General features: G+C 40.5%; 1 protein-coding gene across 1 annotated transcript in view; it reads right to left on the minus strand.

The window, feature by feature from the left end:
• UBE2Q2 (ubiquitin conjugating enzyme E2 Q2) overlaps nucleotides 1-15154 on the minus strand; it is a 67463-nt gene extending 52309 nt beyond the window's left edge. The window contains exons 1-2 of the mRNA XM_082617113.1: nucleotides 14679-15154; nucleotides 3266-3367 (exon numbers count right to left, since the gene is read on the minus strand). Coding sequence (XP_082473239.1) covers nucleotides 3266-3367; nucleotides 14679-14867 — 291 coding nt within the window. The 5' untranslated portion in view covers nucleotides 14868-15154. The remainder of the gene's footprint in view (nucleotides 1-3265; nucleotides 3368-14678) is intronic.
• Between the last annotated feature and the right edge of the window lie 1451 nt (nucleotides 15155-16605).

The raw sequence follows: 16605 nt of genomic DNA on the forward strand, positions 1-16605 counted from the left end.
TCGAAGGAAGTAACTAAGACCATCGGGAAGAATTTAAGGAATATTTTTAGAAGGGAGATGGACAGGTCTTAGAAATTTACTAGATAGTCTGGGGTTGAGGGGGTGGGAGTCAGGAAACACTGGTATAAAAAAGAACTCAAAGAGAGTTCCCAGCTTCAGACATGGGTAACAAGTTTCATTATTTCATTTTGCCCCATTCACAATCACAGAGAGAATTTTTGAGGGGAAACAGGATGCAGGAGGTGGAGTACTAAGAGGTAGATGAGTTTAAATTTAGATGTAATCATTTTGAACAGCCACAGCACATCTGAGTAAGATTCCCTGGATCTACGTGATATATAGACAGATAATGTGTTTCAAACTCAGGAGATAAATTTTATCTAGAGATACAGATTTAGGAATCACTGGAATATAGGCCATGATTTAAGTACTGGGGGTAGAAGAGATTACTCAGAGAAAGTGCAGAATGAGAAGAAAGAGGCAGACCAAGGAATAAGAGCTCAGAGGAGACCAAGGCAAGGCAATAATAAGAGATAAAAACAGGAGACAGTGATCTGATGGAAATCCTCATCAGATTATCAGTTCCCAGAGGACAGGGATATGACTTGTCTTTTATACCCACCACTTACCACAAAGCCTGGCATAGAAGCCAATTTTTTTTTTTTTTTTTTTTTCTTTTTGCGGTATGCGGGCCTCTCACTGTTGTGGCCTCTCCCGCTGCGGAGCACAGGCTCCGGATGCGCAGGCCCAGCGGCCATGGCTCACGGGCCCAGCCGCTCCGCGGCATATGGGATCCTCCCAGACCGGGGCACGAACCCGCATCCCCCGCATCGGCAGGCGGACTCCCAACCATTGCGCCACCAGGGAGGCCCTAGAAGCCAATTTTTTAAAAAATACTTTTCTGCGTTCTACTACTAACAGTTTCCTGCATCCACCCAGGTGAAAAAAAAAGGTATGTATAATCCAGCATAGATATATATATATATTTATTTTTTTACTTCGTATACTAAAGGAGCCAGATTATAGACAATATGCTATGCCCTGCTTTTTCACTTTAGTATATCTTGGAACACTGTATGTGCTCTTGTGGAAAGACTGGCTGCATTCTTCTTAACTTCAACATGATATTCTATCATAAAACTATACAGTAATTTTTATTTAACCAGCTCTTTATTCGTGGACAATAAGGAATATGTGCTTGTTGAATGGAGGAATGTTTCAATAAGGAAAGAATCAACGGTATCAAAATGCTGCAGAAACTTTAGGACTAAAAAAGAAGTCCTGGATTTGGCAAATACAAGTAAAAATTTTAGTACAACAAAGATGGCAGAATCCAGATTATAATGAATTAAAGGTGAGGAAATACAGCTTATTCTTATTCAAGAAACTAGGTTATAAAATAACTGGCAGAGAGTATAAGAAAGAGTGAAGCGTGTGTTTTGGCTTTTTTCTTTTATGTAAATGTTTATTTATAAAATTGGATCCCATTTTATATCCTATGTCAATTTACTTTATGAGCATTTTTTTGATGGATACTTTAGACATCAAAAAATAAACCCACTCATTTCTACTATTACAAAACTTACACCTTTAGATCTTTAGAGGCAACCTCCTAAGCAGTAAGGGAGCTAAGTCTATCCCTCTTTACCTGTCCTGTTGCCCCTTCCCTGCTGGAGATGTGAACATGTGTCTGTCTAGCTTTTAATTTTTTCCTCTTTCATGGCTCTCTTATTACTCTTATAATACTCTATAAACCAATGTTCTTCTGTTCTTAATTTTAAGAATAGCTGTGCTTAAACCACCTCTAACTTATGGTGACAAAAATCTGAGGTAAGTCTCTAAATTCCCCAAATGGTTAGTTCTCCCCTTTACTATTAATAGAATAATCTATCCTTTCCTTATTGAGTATTTTGGTTCAATTTAACTCATTCTAAATTCTCAATTGCATGACTCTGTTTCTAAACTTCTAACTGCCTTTACTTGCCCAGCTCAGTGCCAGTACTCAATATTTTATTTTATTCAATATCTGGTCAGACAAGTCTCTCCTCATTTTTTTTCAACTCCATGATTGTTTTTGATTACTTACTCTTCAAAAACTTTAGAGTCACTTGTCAAGTCCCAAAAATAAATCTGTTGGGATTTTTACTGGAATTGCATTCAATTTATAAACTAACATGAAGCTATACAGATAACTGACATATTTATTATAAGGAGTCTGCCCATCTAGGAACACAGGAGTCAAGTCTTTCATTTTACTCAGCAAATTTTTGTAGTTTTCTTGATACAAAACCTGCACACCTAACCTTATTCCTAGGTATTTAATTTTTTTAATTTAATTAGAGTTGTCAATAAAATACTTGTCCACCATATTTTGATTATAGCTGATATTTGGGAAAACTTGATTTTTATATAATAGAACTTTTAACCAGTCATCTTAAAAATTGCTTTTTCAGCTGACTCCTTTGGATTTTTTTTTAAGGTAAACAATCATGTCAGCTGCAAATAATAATTGGTATTTTTCTGTAAGGACTTTGTGACATCATGGAAAAATGTAATGATAATGTTAACTTTAAAAAAGCATTTAAATTATACAAAATATAACCTCAACTATTTAAACATATGTATAAGAGTATGTGTATTTTACTAGCAAGGGAAAAAAATACCGATAAAAAATAGCCATCATGTCAACAATGGTTTATCAGGTAGAGAAAATAAAATTTCTGTTTTCCTTTTTTTGTTGTTTTTAATTTTATTAGTTCTCACAATGGTCACTTATAGTTTTATAATCAAAGAAACCAGGTTTCTAAAATGGAAAGTTAGATTGTTTTATATATTAGAAAATAACTTTTTATTTATATACCTTTGACTTTTACCTCAGAGTTATAGACTCTTGACAGAAACAGCAATTGGTGTCATTCTGTCATTATTTCCCCCTCACATCTACCTTGGTCCTTTTCCCTTTTTCTACTTCCTACCTTGGCTAGTGGTACCAACCAAAAAGGCCTGCTTAGTTTAATGATTAGGATTCATGGAAAAGAGACCACCTAATTCCTGATCTAAATTAAGACTATACCTATGGGGAATAAAAATGAAAAACCAGGTATTAAACAGTAGAATATGAAGGACAAAAAAAAAGAAATCTTAAAGGAGCTAAAAACCAGGTTATCAAATAATCATTAAACAGGCTTCTATATCATATTACCTCTTAACACTTAAATTCTATATGTTCATGAGAAACAAAAAGTAGTGTGGCTTATTTTCTCACCGAATTGTTGTTCTTAGTGTCTTCTAGACGTTCCAGAACTGATGTCAGATTTGGGTCATCAGAGTCCACAAACCATATTGGTGAAGAAGATGGATAAGATTCCTGTTACAGAGACACCTACGTTAAACACATTTACAGACAAGCTAACCTGGATATGCAATTAAACCTCACCACTAAATGGCAAGATGACCACAAATTTAAGTAAAACATATCATGGAAAGAAAAGTAACACATTAAAATCCATGTGTGGAGAAACAAAATTTTTAATGGATTTTTTAAAACAAAAATTAAGTTTTACAGTTTAATCGTTCCTGTTCCATGTTACATAATTTATTAGTCTTAAAAAAAAAAAGGACTTTACCCAGTAAGCAGTATGATTTAAAACAAAGAGAAGAGAATACACTGCAAAAGTTATATTTCATCAAAAGTATGCAAGTACCAAGGAAGCCAGGCTTCCTTTCTTTACAAAGAAAGGTCTATCATGGCCTGGATTCACCAGCTTTAATGTTTAAGGGCTTTAAAATCTGGAATCACAATAAATCCCTCAAAAAGCAAAAACAAATTAAAAGCAAAAACTAAAAAACCCCAACCTTGAAGTAGTCTACAGAGTTAAACCATACTTTTTGCCTTTTAATATAATAAAACTACATTTCTAAGATTTATCTAGATGAGATCTAACTCTGAATTTTTTTAAATAAAGCAAAGGAATACATATCTAGGCACAAGTTTTTAAATCCTTACAAATGTTTAAAATGATTTTTTAAATCTTCTACTCACTATACTACTTGCCTTCTGAGTAGTGTAATTACAGAAGCTATTTTGAGATTTCTCTCCAATAGAAAATTGGCCCCTAAAAATCAATCCCATTTAATTTTGCCTTTTTCCTAATAATTTTCCATCCCTTCTTAGATTGCAAGGAAGACTGTAGCTTCTAAAGGACAAATTTCTTAAATGAGGTTAAGATTACTTCTTAAATACAGCAAGGTGTTAGAAAGGCAGAACAAACAGCAACATAGCTGTCTTAGGGCTACATTCAGTGCTCACTAGCCACGGGAGTTGGGCTCTGAGACAGGCATTCTCCTAGTACAGCTACTGTCTGTGTGCTCCAGCTCATCAAGGTCAATGATGTTCTTGAACACTGTAATAGGCTGCCTCTAAAATGGCCCCAATAATCTTAACCTCCTGGTAGTCACACCCTTGTACAATGTAATTCCCTCCCCTAGGCCTGAAGACTCACTTCTAACAAACAGAATACAATAAAAGTAATGGATGTCACCTCTAAAATTATGTTACAAAAAGAGAAGTTCTGTCTTGCTCACCCTCCCCTGTTCTTTCAATTGCTCCCCCGATGGAAGCAGCTCCTTACGGAGAGGCCCAAATCCACTTGGCAAGGGATTGAGAGAGGCCTCTGACCAAAAGCCAGCTAGAATCTGAGGTCCTCAGACCAACAGCCTGAGGAGATGAATCCTACCAACAACTGCATGAATGAGTTGGAGGCAGCGCCTCTCCCTGTCCAGCCTTGAGTTGACTGCAGCATCAGCCAACACCATGACTGCCTTGTCAGAGACCCTGAGCCAGGGAACCCAAGTAAGTCATGCACAGATTCCTGACCCGTAGAAACCGTGAGATAATTTTGTTTTAAGCTGCTAAACTTGTTGCAGAGCAATATGTAACTAATTCAAACACCATAAAATTCCAATATTTTATTCCATCACACAAACTATTACCAAGAAATGCTATTACTACATATATATTTTTAAAAGCACAATTACATGTGTTGATTTTAAAAGTTAATGAACTAAGCATGACATGTTTCCACCTATTAACAGACATTTACTCTGTTCATTTGTACTGTTTTCTATTATATATTAGGGAAAAGCCATTATTATTAGTATTAGCTACAGTTAGGTTCTAGTCATAAACAACAATTTTGCAGAAACAGTTTAAAGAAGCACTGCTTTGAGAACTATAATCTCAATTATAATATAGTTGGAGTCACAGAAACTGATTATTTTTAAAGCATTTTACAAAATGTTGTTTAAAGAAAGAAAAACTGTATTGAAGTAGGACATCATTATATCCATTCAATAATGGTTTATTTTTGTATTCTCATTCCTCAAACTCTTACTGTGTCCCAAACCTCTTTAAGGCTAAAAGGTAAACAGACTGTCTTCAAAATTAATCCTATTCTTAAAGAGAATTACTTATTACATTTTCTTTAAATTCTTCAGCCTAGTTTGGAAACACACCATCTAAAGCATTTTTATTGTTTTAGATTTATATTTTCTTTAGCCTTAAAAGAAAAAAAAAGTACTAAATTCTCAGCTTCATTATGTAGGTTAAACTTCTGCATAAGCAAAAGAAAATATATGAATTGTTGCTCTGAACTAAAACCCCTCAAAACCATATTATGAGAATTGCAAAAAAAAAAAAGAGAAAAAGAAAAGAAATACTGAGATCAGTTACTACCTATGCCATATTGTTCTAATCCTGTACAAAAGAAGACAGGATATATACTAGGTCTAAGCAACTATGTTAACAGTTCTCAAGTGGGGCCCTTGGACTCCTAGGTCCAAACTATTTCTACAAGAATACTAAGATGTTAATCGACTTTTTTACATTGACATCTGTACCAATGGTGCAGACATAATGGTGGGTAAAACTAACTGCTGGTACCTTAGCACAGATAAAGGCAGTGACACCAAACTATACTTGAAGACATGGTATTCACCACCAGTCATTCAAGGTGTTTAAAAGGAAAAAAAAGGTATTTCACTTATGAATGTCTGTGATGAGGCAGTTATTTTACTAAATCTCAATCCTTATGTCTTTTTAATATTGCAAGTGATGAAATGTGAAGCACACATGAGCACTCCAACAGAACACATGAGAAAAAGCACTTGTATGACAGTTGTGAGCTGAACTAACCACTTTCACAGGACACAATTTTCACTTGAAAGAATGACTGACAAACAATGGTTATTCCAACTTGGATTTTTGATAGATGTTTTCTCCAAAAAGAATGAAGAGAGGGCTTCCCTGGTGGCGCAGTGGTTGAGAATCTGCCTGCCAATGCAGGGGACATGGGTTCGAGCCCTGGTCTGGGAGGATCCCACATGCCGCGGAGCAACTGGCCCCGTGAGCCACAATTACTGAGCCTGCGCGTCTGGAGCCTGTGCTCTGCAAGAAGAGAGGCCGCGATAGTGAGAGGCCTGCGCACCGCGATGAGGAGTGGCCCCCACTTGCCACAACTAGAGAAAGCCCTCGCACAGAAACGAAGAGCCAACACAGCCATAAATAAATAAATAAATAAAATTAAAAAAAAAAAAAAAAAGAATGAAGAGAGCCTGTCATTTCAAGGAAAACACAGGACAGTATTTATGGCCAATGATAAAATTCAAGCTTTCAAGCAAAAATTAGAATTTTGCAAAACCTGTATCCACCACTGTGAGCCTGACAGCTTCCTAAAAGTATTCTGATGAGGTTGATGGTGATATTAATGAATATAATGTTTTCATGTCACTTAACGGAATGTATCAACATTTAGAAGATTTCAGTGAACCAATATTTTCCAAAGACCAATGCATGATGTCATAATATCATGGGTAAAAGATCCATTCAAAGTTCAAGAAAAAAACAAGTTTGGGTAGAGTATCCAAAAAGAATATCTACAACTATCTAAAATAGCTGTTACAATATTCCTTTTTCCAATCAAGTATCTGTGTGAGGCTGGATTTTCTTCCTATTACTTCAATCAGAACAACGTATCACCACAGATTGAATGCAGAAGCAAATGACAGACCAGACATCAAAGAGATTCACCTCAAAAAATATAAAATTGTGGGGGTTCCCTGGTGGCGCAGTGGTTGAGTCCGTCTGCCGATGCAGGGGACACGGGTTCGTGCCCCGGTCCAGGAAGATCCCACATGCCACGGAGCGGCTGGGCCCGTGAGCCATGGCCGCTGAGCCTGCGCATCGGGAGCCTGTGCTCCACAACCGGAGAGGCCACAACAGTGAGAGGCCCACGTACCGCAAAAAAAAAAAAAAAAAAGTAAAATTGTGCCACTATGCTCATTAAAACGTTTTGGTTTAGAACATAAGGTCATTTTCCACAAAAACATTTATATTAACATGTAATGAGTTTATCTTAATGAATATTTTAAATATTTGTTTTAATTTCTAATGATAAATATTGATAGATAACCTACATAAACAAAAGCTCCTTGGGACCTCAATATATTTTTAATAGTGTAAAAGAGTCTTGACTCCAAAAACCTTGATAACTGATGCCTGCCCCCTATCCCCCAACCTTTTTCCTCCTCACTCTCAGAATTTCTTCCTTGGAAGAAACATCCTTTTATCATTCTATATTAATGTGGTTCTACTGAGGTTAGTTTTCCTATCTCCTTCCCATCTTCCTACCTCCCTCCCTTGACCCAAAACCTGATCACAGGTCTCTACCAGCCTATCCTACTCCCAGTGGTTAGCTGTCAGATGAGCTAAACCAGGCAAATCAGGGTCTTCTCTGGGACTAGAGCCGTCTTTCTTGGAGATCCAGCATCACAAGGACAATGTTGGCCAACAGGGGTAGCCAGCATATATCTTGCCAAAATAGAGAGGGTTAAAAGAAACCAAACTGTTTTCTAGAGGGTCATAGATATTTATACTATACTTTGTGCCATGACTGTGAGAATGCCCATTTCACTTCACACCTGCTAACATTTTTACCAGTCTGATAAATAAAAGCTGCTACCTGGAAGAAAAAAAAAAAAAGTTCCCATACAATATAATTTGTTACATCATCTCCAAAAACCAATTCATCAACAAGAACAGAAAGCTATCACTTCTAGGAAAATTTCAAAGGATATTACCTATATGCACAAGGATTTAGCTCTAGCTATTAATGTTCAAAGCATTACTTAAAATAGAAGAAAACAGAAACCACCGATAGTAGGAGACACGAATGACTCAATGCTATAGTCATATAACAGAACAGCACATGATAATTGAAGACATTGTAGGAGTAAGTTTATGACAAAGGTCTACAATATTACTGAGTGAAAAATCAGGTAACAAAATAACCTGATTTTTTTTAAAAGGAAGAGGGAATCTACATAAACGTAAGAGAAAAAAGATGACCAGATGACAAGATATGTACCATAATTTTGACAGTGGTGTCTTCTGAGTGGTAGAATTACAGGTGTTTTTTTTTTCTTTTCTAGTTTTGCTTATCTGGTTTTTAGACTTCTTAAATGTCTTATTTTCCACATTATAAAATATCCACTACCACCACCTCTGGAAACTGAATCTTCAGCCCAAATTTCACATCACGGTCAAGGCTTGTTCAGTGTAATATTTAGAAGACAATCTACATACTTTGAAAGGCCTCTAAAATTATCACCAATATTTAAAACTAAACATTAATGCTTTCAACCTCTCATATACCTCAAGCTTTTCAATTTTTACAAGGTTAACAACTAAGCTTTGTATCTATCTTGAAAAGATAGTTTCCTTACTATTTCTCTTTAAAATGACCCATGATATACAATTTTTAAACAACAGATGGTGCTCTAAAATCCCAGTGTAAGTTCAAGCAGCTTTCCTTACATTAAATGTTTGAGTGCTTCTAACACCTCTCTTTCTCGCCAGATATGAAAATTTTAGACAATTATCTAAACATCTAATTACTCAGGGACCCTGTTTTTCCTCAATTCTACTACTAGTTTTATAGTGATTTTAAGGCTTGAAGGATGAAGTTGTCTGTGACCACCACCACATAAAGGTTACCATAAGTGGACAAATTTCAAAGAAGTTCACCACCACGGCCACTGCCACCATAAAATGTTGTGCTGTCCTAATCTAAGGCAACATAACGATCAAGGTTAATCAAAGCAACCTCTTTGCTTGTCATTGCCTAAGGAGTTTGTCTTGTTCAGAAATAGCTTTCTTTACCTATTTTTCCACATAAATCCACTAAGAGACCGATGTGTGGCTCTATATCAAGCACCAGCCAGCAAAACTGCCTGCCAGAATGCTCAGTTTCTGGCATTTTTCCAAATGACATGAAATCCTTGGAGATGGCTGTATCCTAACTTTTTTTGAAAATTGATACACATACTTCTTGTTGAAGGTTCAAAGGTATAACAGTTTTAATTCTTCTGGAGAACAGCTATGGGACACTCTATTTTCACACTTTGCTGTTCAATAAATGTGGGATGGAGAATGAAATAAACTGACAGAATTACCATATGGTAGCTTAATAAAATTCTAAATGACCTGACAACATAAAAAAGCTACTCAAAAAAAAAAAGAAAGAAAAAGAGATTGCTCCCTGATAATCATTTTACAAGTAAACAACATACAACTAAGTATCTAACATGACCAGAGCCCAGAGAAGCAGAGTAAAAACACTAACATTTGGTAAAAGAAAAATGCATATATACCCCTGTGATCTGAAAAAAATTCCTAAGTGTTTGTTTGAATAGCAAATTACAGCTAATCAAAACATCATTCTAAAGGCACTGAGGCAGAGAAAACAAAAGTGCTGAAGAGATTTCAAACCACCTAATCTGCAGAAACCACTGGTTTCCTTGGTTCTGAGTCTGCTTTGTCTTTCAGAATGATCTTTCAGAAGAGAACACAGAACACTATTACAATGGCCTTGGAAAAAGGGACCTCTGCTTCACCACTCTGACTCTCCAGTAATGCTTTATTTGGTAGGGACTATTCAAATTCAATTCCCCACCCCTCAACTAACTGACATTTATCTAATACTATCCTTTTCCAGGCCTAAGGAAGTTTAACAACAACAACAACGAAAAAAACAAGTTACTAAAGGATACACCATTCACAAAATGGAAATCTAAGTCTCCTCTCTTCATGTATCTGTTCCTTTCAAGGAAGGGCATAAAAATGGAGATGAGGGAAGAGAGATGCCAACTAGGAATTTGACTCTATATTATAAATTGGTCAAATGAATGGAAACAATGATTCCTCTGGACTGAAAGTACCACTGAGTTGCTTAACATGACAGCTGTGATACTTCCAAAAGATTCTCCAGGAGTTCAATTTGGAAAAGTAATCTGTCCCAGGAGAGTAGACCAAAGAAAAGGTCTTGGGCTCTTTAGTCAAGTTTTGTTATTTCCTTTGTATAACCTTCTCTGGGCTACTTTTTATCAATGTAAAGACGAGAAACAAGAAAAATGAAGAAATTAACAGCACTGGTTTATTTCCCATGAAAAGCTATTAAAAAAGCATTTCCAAAAGTGTTATTCAGCCGCTAATGACACCATCACTTTTATATTTGTAGAGATCATTATCACTGTTAAAGAGCTTTCCTATATATGCTCTCATGTGGGGCAAAAAGTATTATCTATTTTATAGAAAAATACAGTGAAAGTAGTAATTTGCTTAAGGTCCCAATGACTAAAGACTAAATTTTTTTCCGTCTCCTAAACTCCCAGCTCTAACGTTTTTTTAAATTTAGTATCTTGCTATTAGGGTGGGGAGGGGGGTAACCTTTTTGGCAATGATGAATAGAAATTTAATTAAAAAAATGTTCCACCACAAATAGCCTGGCAAATAGCCACTCAGGCAGAAAGAGTAATGATTTATGCTACACAAATAATAAAGTACTATGAGGTTTTATTTGTTTACCAGCTAATTTACTTCCTGGGGGGGATTTCTCACTCTAAAACAGCGATTCCCTACCAAGAGTTCCCAAATGCCAAGAAGTCCATAAAAGGAGTAATGGAGTTGCCAAGTTATGCTAAATATTTCAAAAGGACTAAAACAAAGTCCTACACTAGCTCCCAATAAGGCTGCACAAGTTATTAAAACGAGCTGCTTTGCTTTTAGGTGTGATCATAACAACTGGAAGTTAGCACTGACTGGCAATTAGATCTATTTACTGAAAATGGAAAGACAATACTTCTAAGTTTGCATGACAAAATTTCATATCATGAGTTCACAGAAAACAAGTAAAAAAAAGACTCCTTGAAGTTGAACATAGCACTCTTTCCATTTCATACTTAAGATTAGGACAAATTTATAAAACAGAAAAAAAATTTAGCTTCATTCCCTTGGCCTGAAGAGTAACACATCTATGCCTTGTTTTTTTGGTTTGTTTTTTGTTTTGTTTTGTTTACTTCTTAAAACGCTTTCATGTGAAGTCAAATTGCAGATTTCCTATCGAACCCTAAGTGGCCTTTTAAATATTTATGCACTACCCATGACACTTTCTTGATGTTTTCTCTGCCCTTTTGACAAACTCTTGGCAGTTAACTTACATGGTAGTTAAGATTTTTGTTCCAACAGAATATAGCTAAAATGGTGGCCATATCATCAATAGTACAAATATTTACTGAGCATTTAGTGAGTGGAAGATGAAAAATATAACTATAGAATATTCCCCCCTGCCACCATAAAAAAGACTTTTAAAAAATCCACAACTATTATAAAAGAATATTAAGAAAACATAACCAAAGCAGTAAACAGTTAAGGACTATAGAAGACAGGAAAGGAAATAGATATCAGCATAAACAGCTTATGACTAGAAGAGCCTTGGGGATAGTCAGACATGTCAAGACAGACTGGGGTAAGGTAAGGGGCACATTCCACATGGGAAAAACTGCTGATGCAGAAGCCTGAAAGAAAAAGGGGGCACAGTATCTTTAGAGGACTACTCAGAAATTGACATGCAGGTGTATAAGGAAACAACTACTGAGGTACCATTCACTCAAACATTACAGAAACTGCCTAAGGATGCTTCTTGATAAGCATGGAGAAGACAAGGCCTGGCTGGCATGTAGAAGAGTTCAATAAATATCTGGGAATAAGAGGAAATAAGAGGAAAGGTTTTTTAAAAGATAGATCAAAATTATTATTTTTTAAGAGCTAAAACTTTTTAGAGAATAGCAAATCAAACACAGACCTGACATATGAAATCCAGCCCCATTTTTTCCTTGCTCCTTCCCCTCTAAGACAATGGCATCAACAAGAGCAAACCATGTTGATTTTATCTAAACACTCAGCCATGCTTAAAGAGTCTTTATCTTTTAGAGATACACACCGAAATATTTACAGATGAAGTGATATGTCTGGAATCTGCTTCAAAATAATCCGAGGTGGCATATAGATGAAATAAGATTGGCCAAAAGTTTATCACTGTTGAGGCTGGGTACGTGGAGGTTCTCCACACTATTCAACTTTTTATATGTTTGATGTTTCTCCATAATAATGTTAACACACGTTCGTATACACTGAGCATCTACCATGATAATTATGTTCTGATAATGTGTCATAATTCACTAACATCTCAATTTGAATAGTTTGTATTAGTGGTACCATTATACTAGTCCCCACCAGAGCCTCCTTTTGCCAGGTGCCTCTAATTCACGTCTTGTTCCACTTCCTAATCCAGGTCATCACTCAGTATCTTTCTGTGCAGCTGACTCCATCAGCCTCCAATATGGTTCTCAATAGGGCACTGCTGGCATCTGAAGCGGGATAATTCTGTCGTGGCAGACTGCCTGAACATTACAAGACATCTGGCATCCCTGTACCCCTGCCACTAAATGCCAGCACAGCACAGCAACACCACCATCCCACCCCCACTGGGATTACCAAAACCACACACTTTTCCTAATGCCACCCACTGTAGAGAACCACTCCTAGTCCTGGATGGCAAAAACATCTTCCCATTTACCTGACTAACTCAGCAGCTCCCCCACAAGCCTACAAGTTCACTCTATCATTGAAATCAGCCCTACTTTTCCCTGGCCATACCTGAACCTGTACCAGAATAATCACCATTCAGACTAGCCAGTCTCTTTATCACCTACTTCATGCTCACTACTACTTCCTGTTTTCCATTCTTGGAAAATCTTCACCTTCACCAGCCTACATCCTGAGCTTCTCGAGTCTCATTATAACTTCTCTACTCCTAATCAATCCACGTTTTCTCAAGCTTTGCTGTCTTTTTTGGATGGAGTTTCCTCTGCCTGAAATGCCCTTTCGCTCCCTTCCAAAATTCTACTCACCTGTGAAAGCCCAACTCCACAATCAGCCTCTCCTCAAGGCCTTCTCTGAAGCGACCCCACCACCACCAAAGTCAAAGTTAATTGCTCTCTTTGGCCTTCATGATGATACCACAGAACTTGGTCACACTTCGCTGCGTAAAACTCTTCCCCCAAGAAGACTGAGTTCTGAAAGCAGGGACTGCGCTACCCAGTTGTGCAAAACCAGCGCCTAGAACAGAACACCTGAGTACAGCTCTTTACTGAACTTTTTTTTCTGAAAGATACACCTGCTCCCCAGTATTCTGAAAACTACTTTAATGTTAATTATCATAACTTCAAGTCTTTTACAGACTCTGGAGCACCAGGTACGCTGCAGCTAGGCACTTAAGTACCTACTAACTTAACAAAAGGGAGTTTAAAGACGCCAGACTCGGTTTTAGCCATATTTACAGAGTAACGTGAAACCTTAACTCCTGTTATAAGAGGCATATTCCGCAGTTTGGACAAATACCCTAAGTCAATTTCACAACGAACAGCCTCATCATACACTTTTATGAAGAAACTTATTTAACATTTCAATTTTTTTTACGCGTTTCCGACGAGCTTTCAGATGAAGTTAAAGAGTGAGCTTTAAAGGGTCATCTCGGCTTTTTGACATAAAACAATCCTACTGGGCAGCAGACTTGGGCACGTATCTCCTTTCGCCAGCTCCTAATCTGAACGGCTTACCCACAGGAGGGGCTGCACAAACACACTCCCAGAACACCTGCCGCATCCAAGGTCCAATGCGCCTTCGGTAACGCGTTAGCGCGGAGCCAGGCCAGCAGTAAGGGGATAATTCAAACAGTGCCAGAGGCTGCATTCTAAACTTTTTTTCCTCAAATGCGGCAGTTTTCAATGTTAGTTCTTCCTTAAGCACAAACTTAAAATATAATTGGGGGAATACGCGGAACCAGCGAAATCTGACTGGAAAAGGACGCGCTCAAACTTGAGGGCCCTTCGCCTGCCCCTCCGGGGCTCAAACAACAGCCGACCCACCGCACCGCGGCCCCGGGGGCAGGCCCCTGGCTGTGGGCGGCCATGGCGACCCAGCGAGGGCTCGGCCGGCAGCGGTCTCCCACCTCAGGGCGCGGCGACGGGGGCCGAGAGGGACCAGGAGTCCCAAACCCAGGCCGGCGGGAAGAGCCGGAGAAACGAGCATACCGCCTCCTCCCACCCGAGCCGCGCGCAGTCCCGGCGGGGCTGGGCCGGGCCCTTCTCCGGGGAAAGGGGCGGGCCCGCCCCGCCCGGGGGTCCGAGGGGCCTCTCCGGGGCAAGCTCCCCTTTGTCCGGGGACTCTGGGCGCCCCTTTCCTCCCCGGCCCGGCCCTGCGGGGCTGTGGCCGGGAGCCTCACCGTGATATTGCAGTGGAGTGTGAGCGGCGGCGGCGGGGAGTGAGGGCTGCCCGGCGGCGCCGGTGGCGGCACCAGGAACTGGCAATGCAGCTCGTCCAGCTTCCAACTGACGATGCGGAATCTCTCGTGGTTCTTGTCGAAGATGGACGCCAGGAACTTCAGCTCGGCCTTGAGCCCTGACACGGACATCTTCCCCTCATCTCCGGCGGGAGGGGTGCGGAAGGGGAGCCGGGCCCGGAGCCGCCGTCACGGCCGCGACCGCCCCGCGGGGCCGGCCCGGGCCGCGCTCTCGCGGCTCCGCCTCTCCCCGCCGCCGCGGCCCGCGTCGGTCGGGGCTGGAAAATGGCGAGGGGCTGTGTGGCGGCCTGGGCGGCTGCTCCCTTTGTAACTCACTCCACCGGCAGGCGGCGGCTGCCCCGCGGCTTAAAAGGGCAACAGCGACACCACCCCCGCTACCGCCTTGGGAAACGGCTGCCCCCGCTACTGCCTGGGAAAGGGCTGCCCCCACCCCGCCCCCATCCCTCCCCGCCCCGGCGCGTGCACGCGGCTAGCGCGCGCGCCCGCCAGGCCGCCCCCTCCTCGCCGTGACCCAGACCGCTTCCGTCCGGCCCACCTGCTCTGCTCTAGCCCGCGGACGCCAGGCTCGAGCCAGCTGGCGCCCCGGCCTCTGATCGCCAGGCGCCTGAGACCCCCGCGCGCCCCTGTCCCTCAGCCCTGGACCAGACACGTGCGCGGCCTACTGCGCCGGCCACGTCGGCGGGGCAGCGGACGCGCGCCGGCCCCTGGGGGCGGTGCTCCGCGAGGCTACGAGCGGGCCACCCATTCACCTGACCGAGCCCCGGGCCCTCCCTGGTGGGAAACTGCGGGCTGCGGGGAGAATTCGGGACCCGTATCGGCCCACCTAGCTTCATCTGCGCTATTCTCATTCTAGTCACCTAGCCACCACTTTAGCCTGAGTTCCTGCCAGGACCTTCTCGCCGGACTCTGCTCACTCCTTTGCTCTCAAACAATCCTTTTACCAAAAAATGATAATTTGGTCTCTGCCGGCTGCTCCCTCCCACCTCTCGCAATTTCATCTTTCCCCTTACCCACTACCTCTGTTCACTCTGGCATTCATTTTCTCTCCCTCTTTCCAGCCTTGAGCTTTTGTCATTGCCCAAGCTTAAGATAACTCTCTCCACCTCCCATGGAGGCAGGGCTGGCCTATTTTCAGTAAAGTCTTAGTTCAAATGTCATCTCAGAAAGGGCCTCCCTGACCACCTAATCTAAAATAGCCACCTAGGCATGGACATACATACACTACCAAATGTAAAATAGATAGCTAGTGGGAAGAAGCCACATAGCACAGGGAGATCAGCTTGGTGCTCTGTGACCACCTAGGTGGTTGGGGATAGGGAAGGTGGGAGGGAGAGGCAAGAGGGAGGAGATATGGGGACATATGTATATGTATAACTGATTCACTTTGTTATAAAGCAGAAACTAACACACCATTGTAAAGCAATTATACTCCAATAAAGATGTTTAAAAAATAAATGGCCACCTAGTCACCCTGTATCACATCATCCTATGTTAATTTCTTTCTCATCACCTGTCACTATCTGATATTTTTCCTGTTTATTTATTGTTTCTGCCCAACACGAATGTCTTATGCAGAGCCATAGTCCCAGAACCTGGAACAAGGCCTTTTATGTAATAGACACCCAATGTTATGAATGTATGCTCCTATCTGGAATCCACAGCACTTAACACAATCCCTGGCATATTCTAGATGCTCCCAAAATGGATGGAGGACTGCATGGCAGTGCAAAGGAATATAACATAATTGGCAGGTAATTAATAGTGTGTTTAGTGGTATGTCCTAGAGGCAGGACCAGTTTCATGGGTGTGCAACCTGTAGTTGCATAGGGGTCCTGGCTTAGAAGGGCCT

The sequence above is a fragment of the Mesoplodon mirus genome, assembly GCF_964341445.2.
Source record: "Mesoplodon mirus genome assembly, chromosome: 4".
NCBI lineage: Eukaryota > Metazoa > Chordata > Mammalia > Artiodactyla > Ziphiidae > Mesoplodon > Mesoplodon mirus.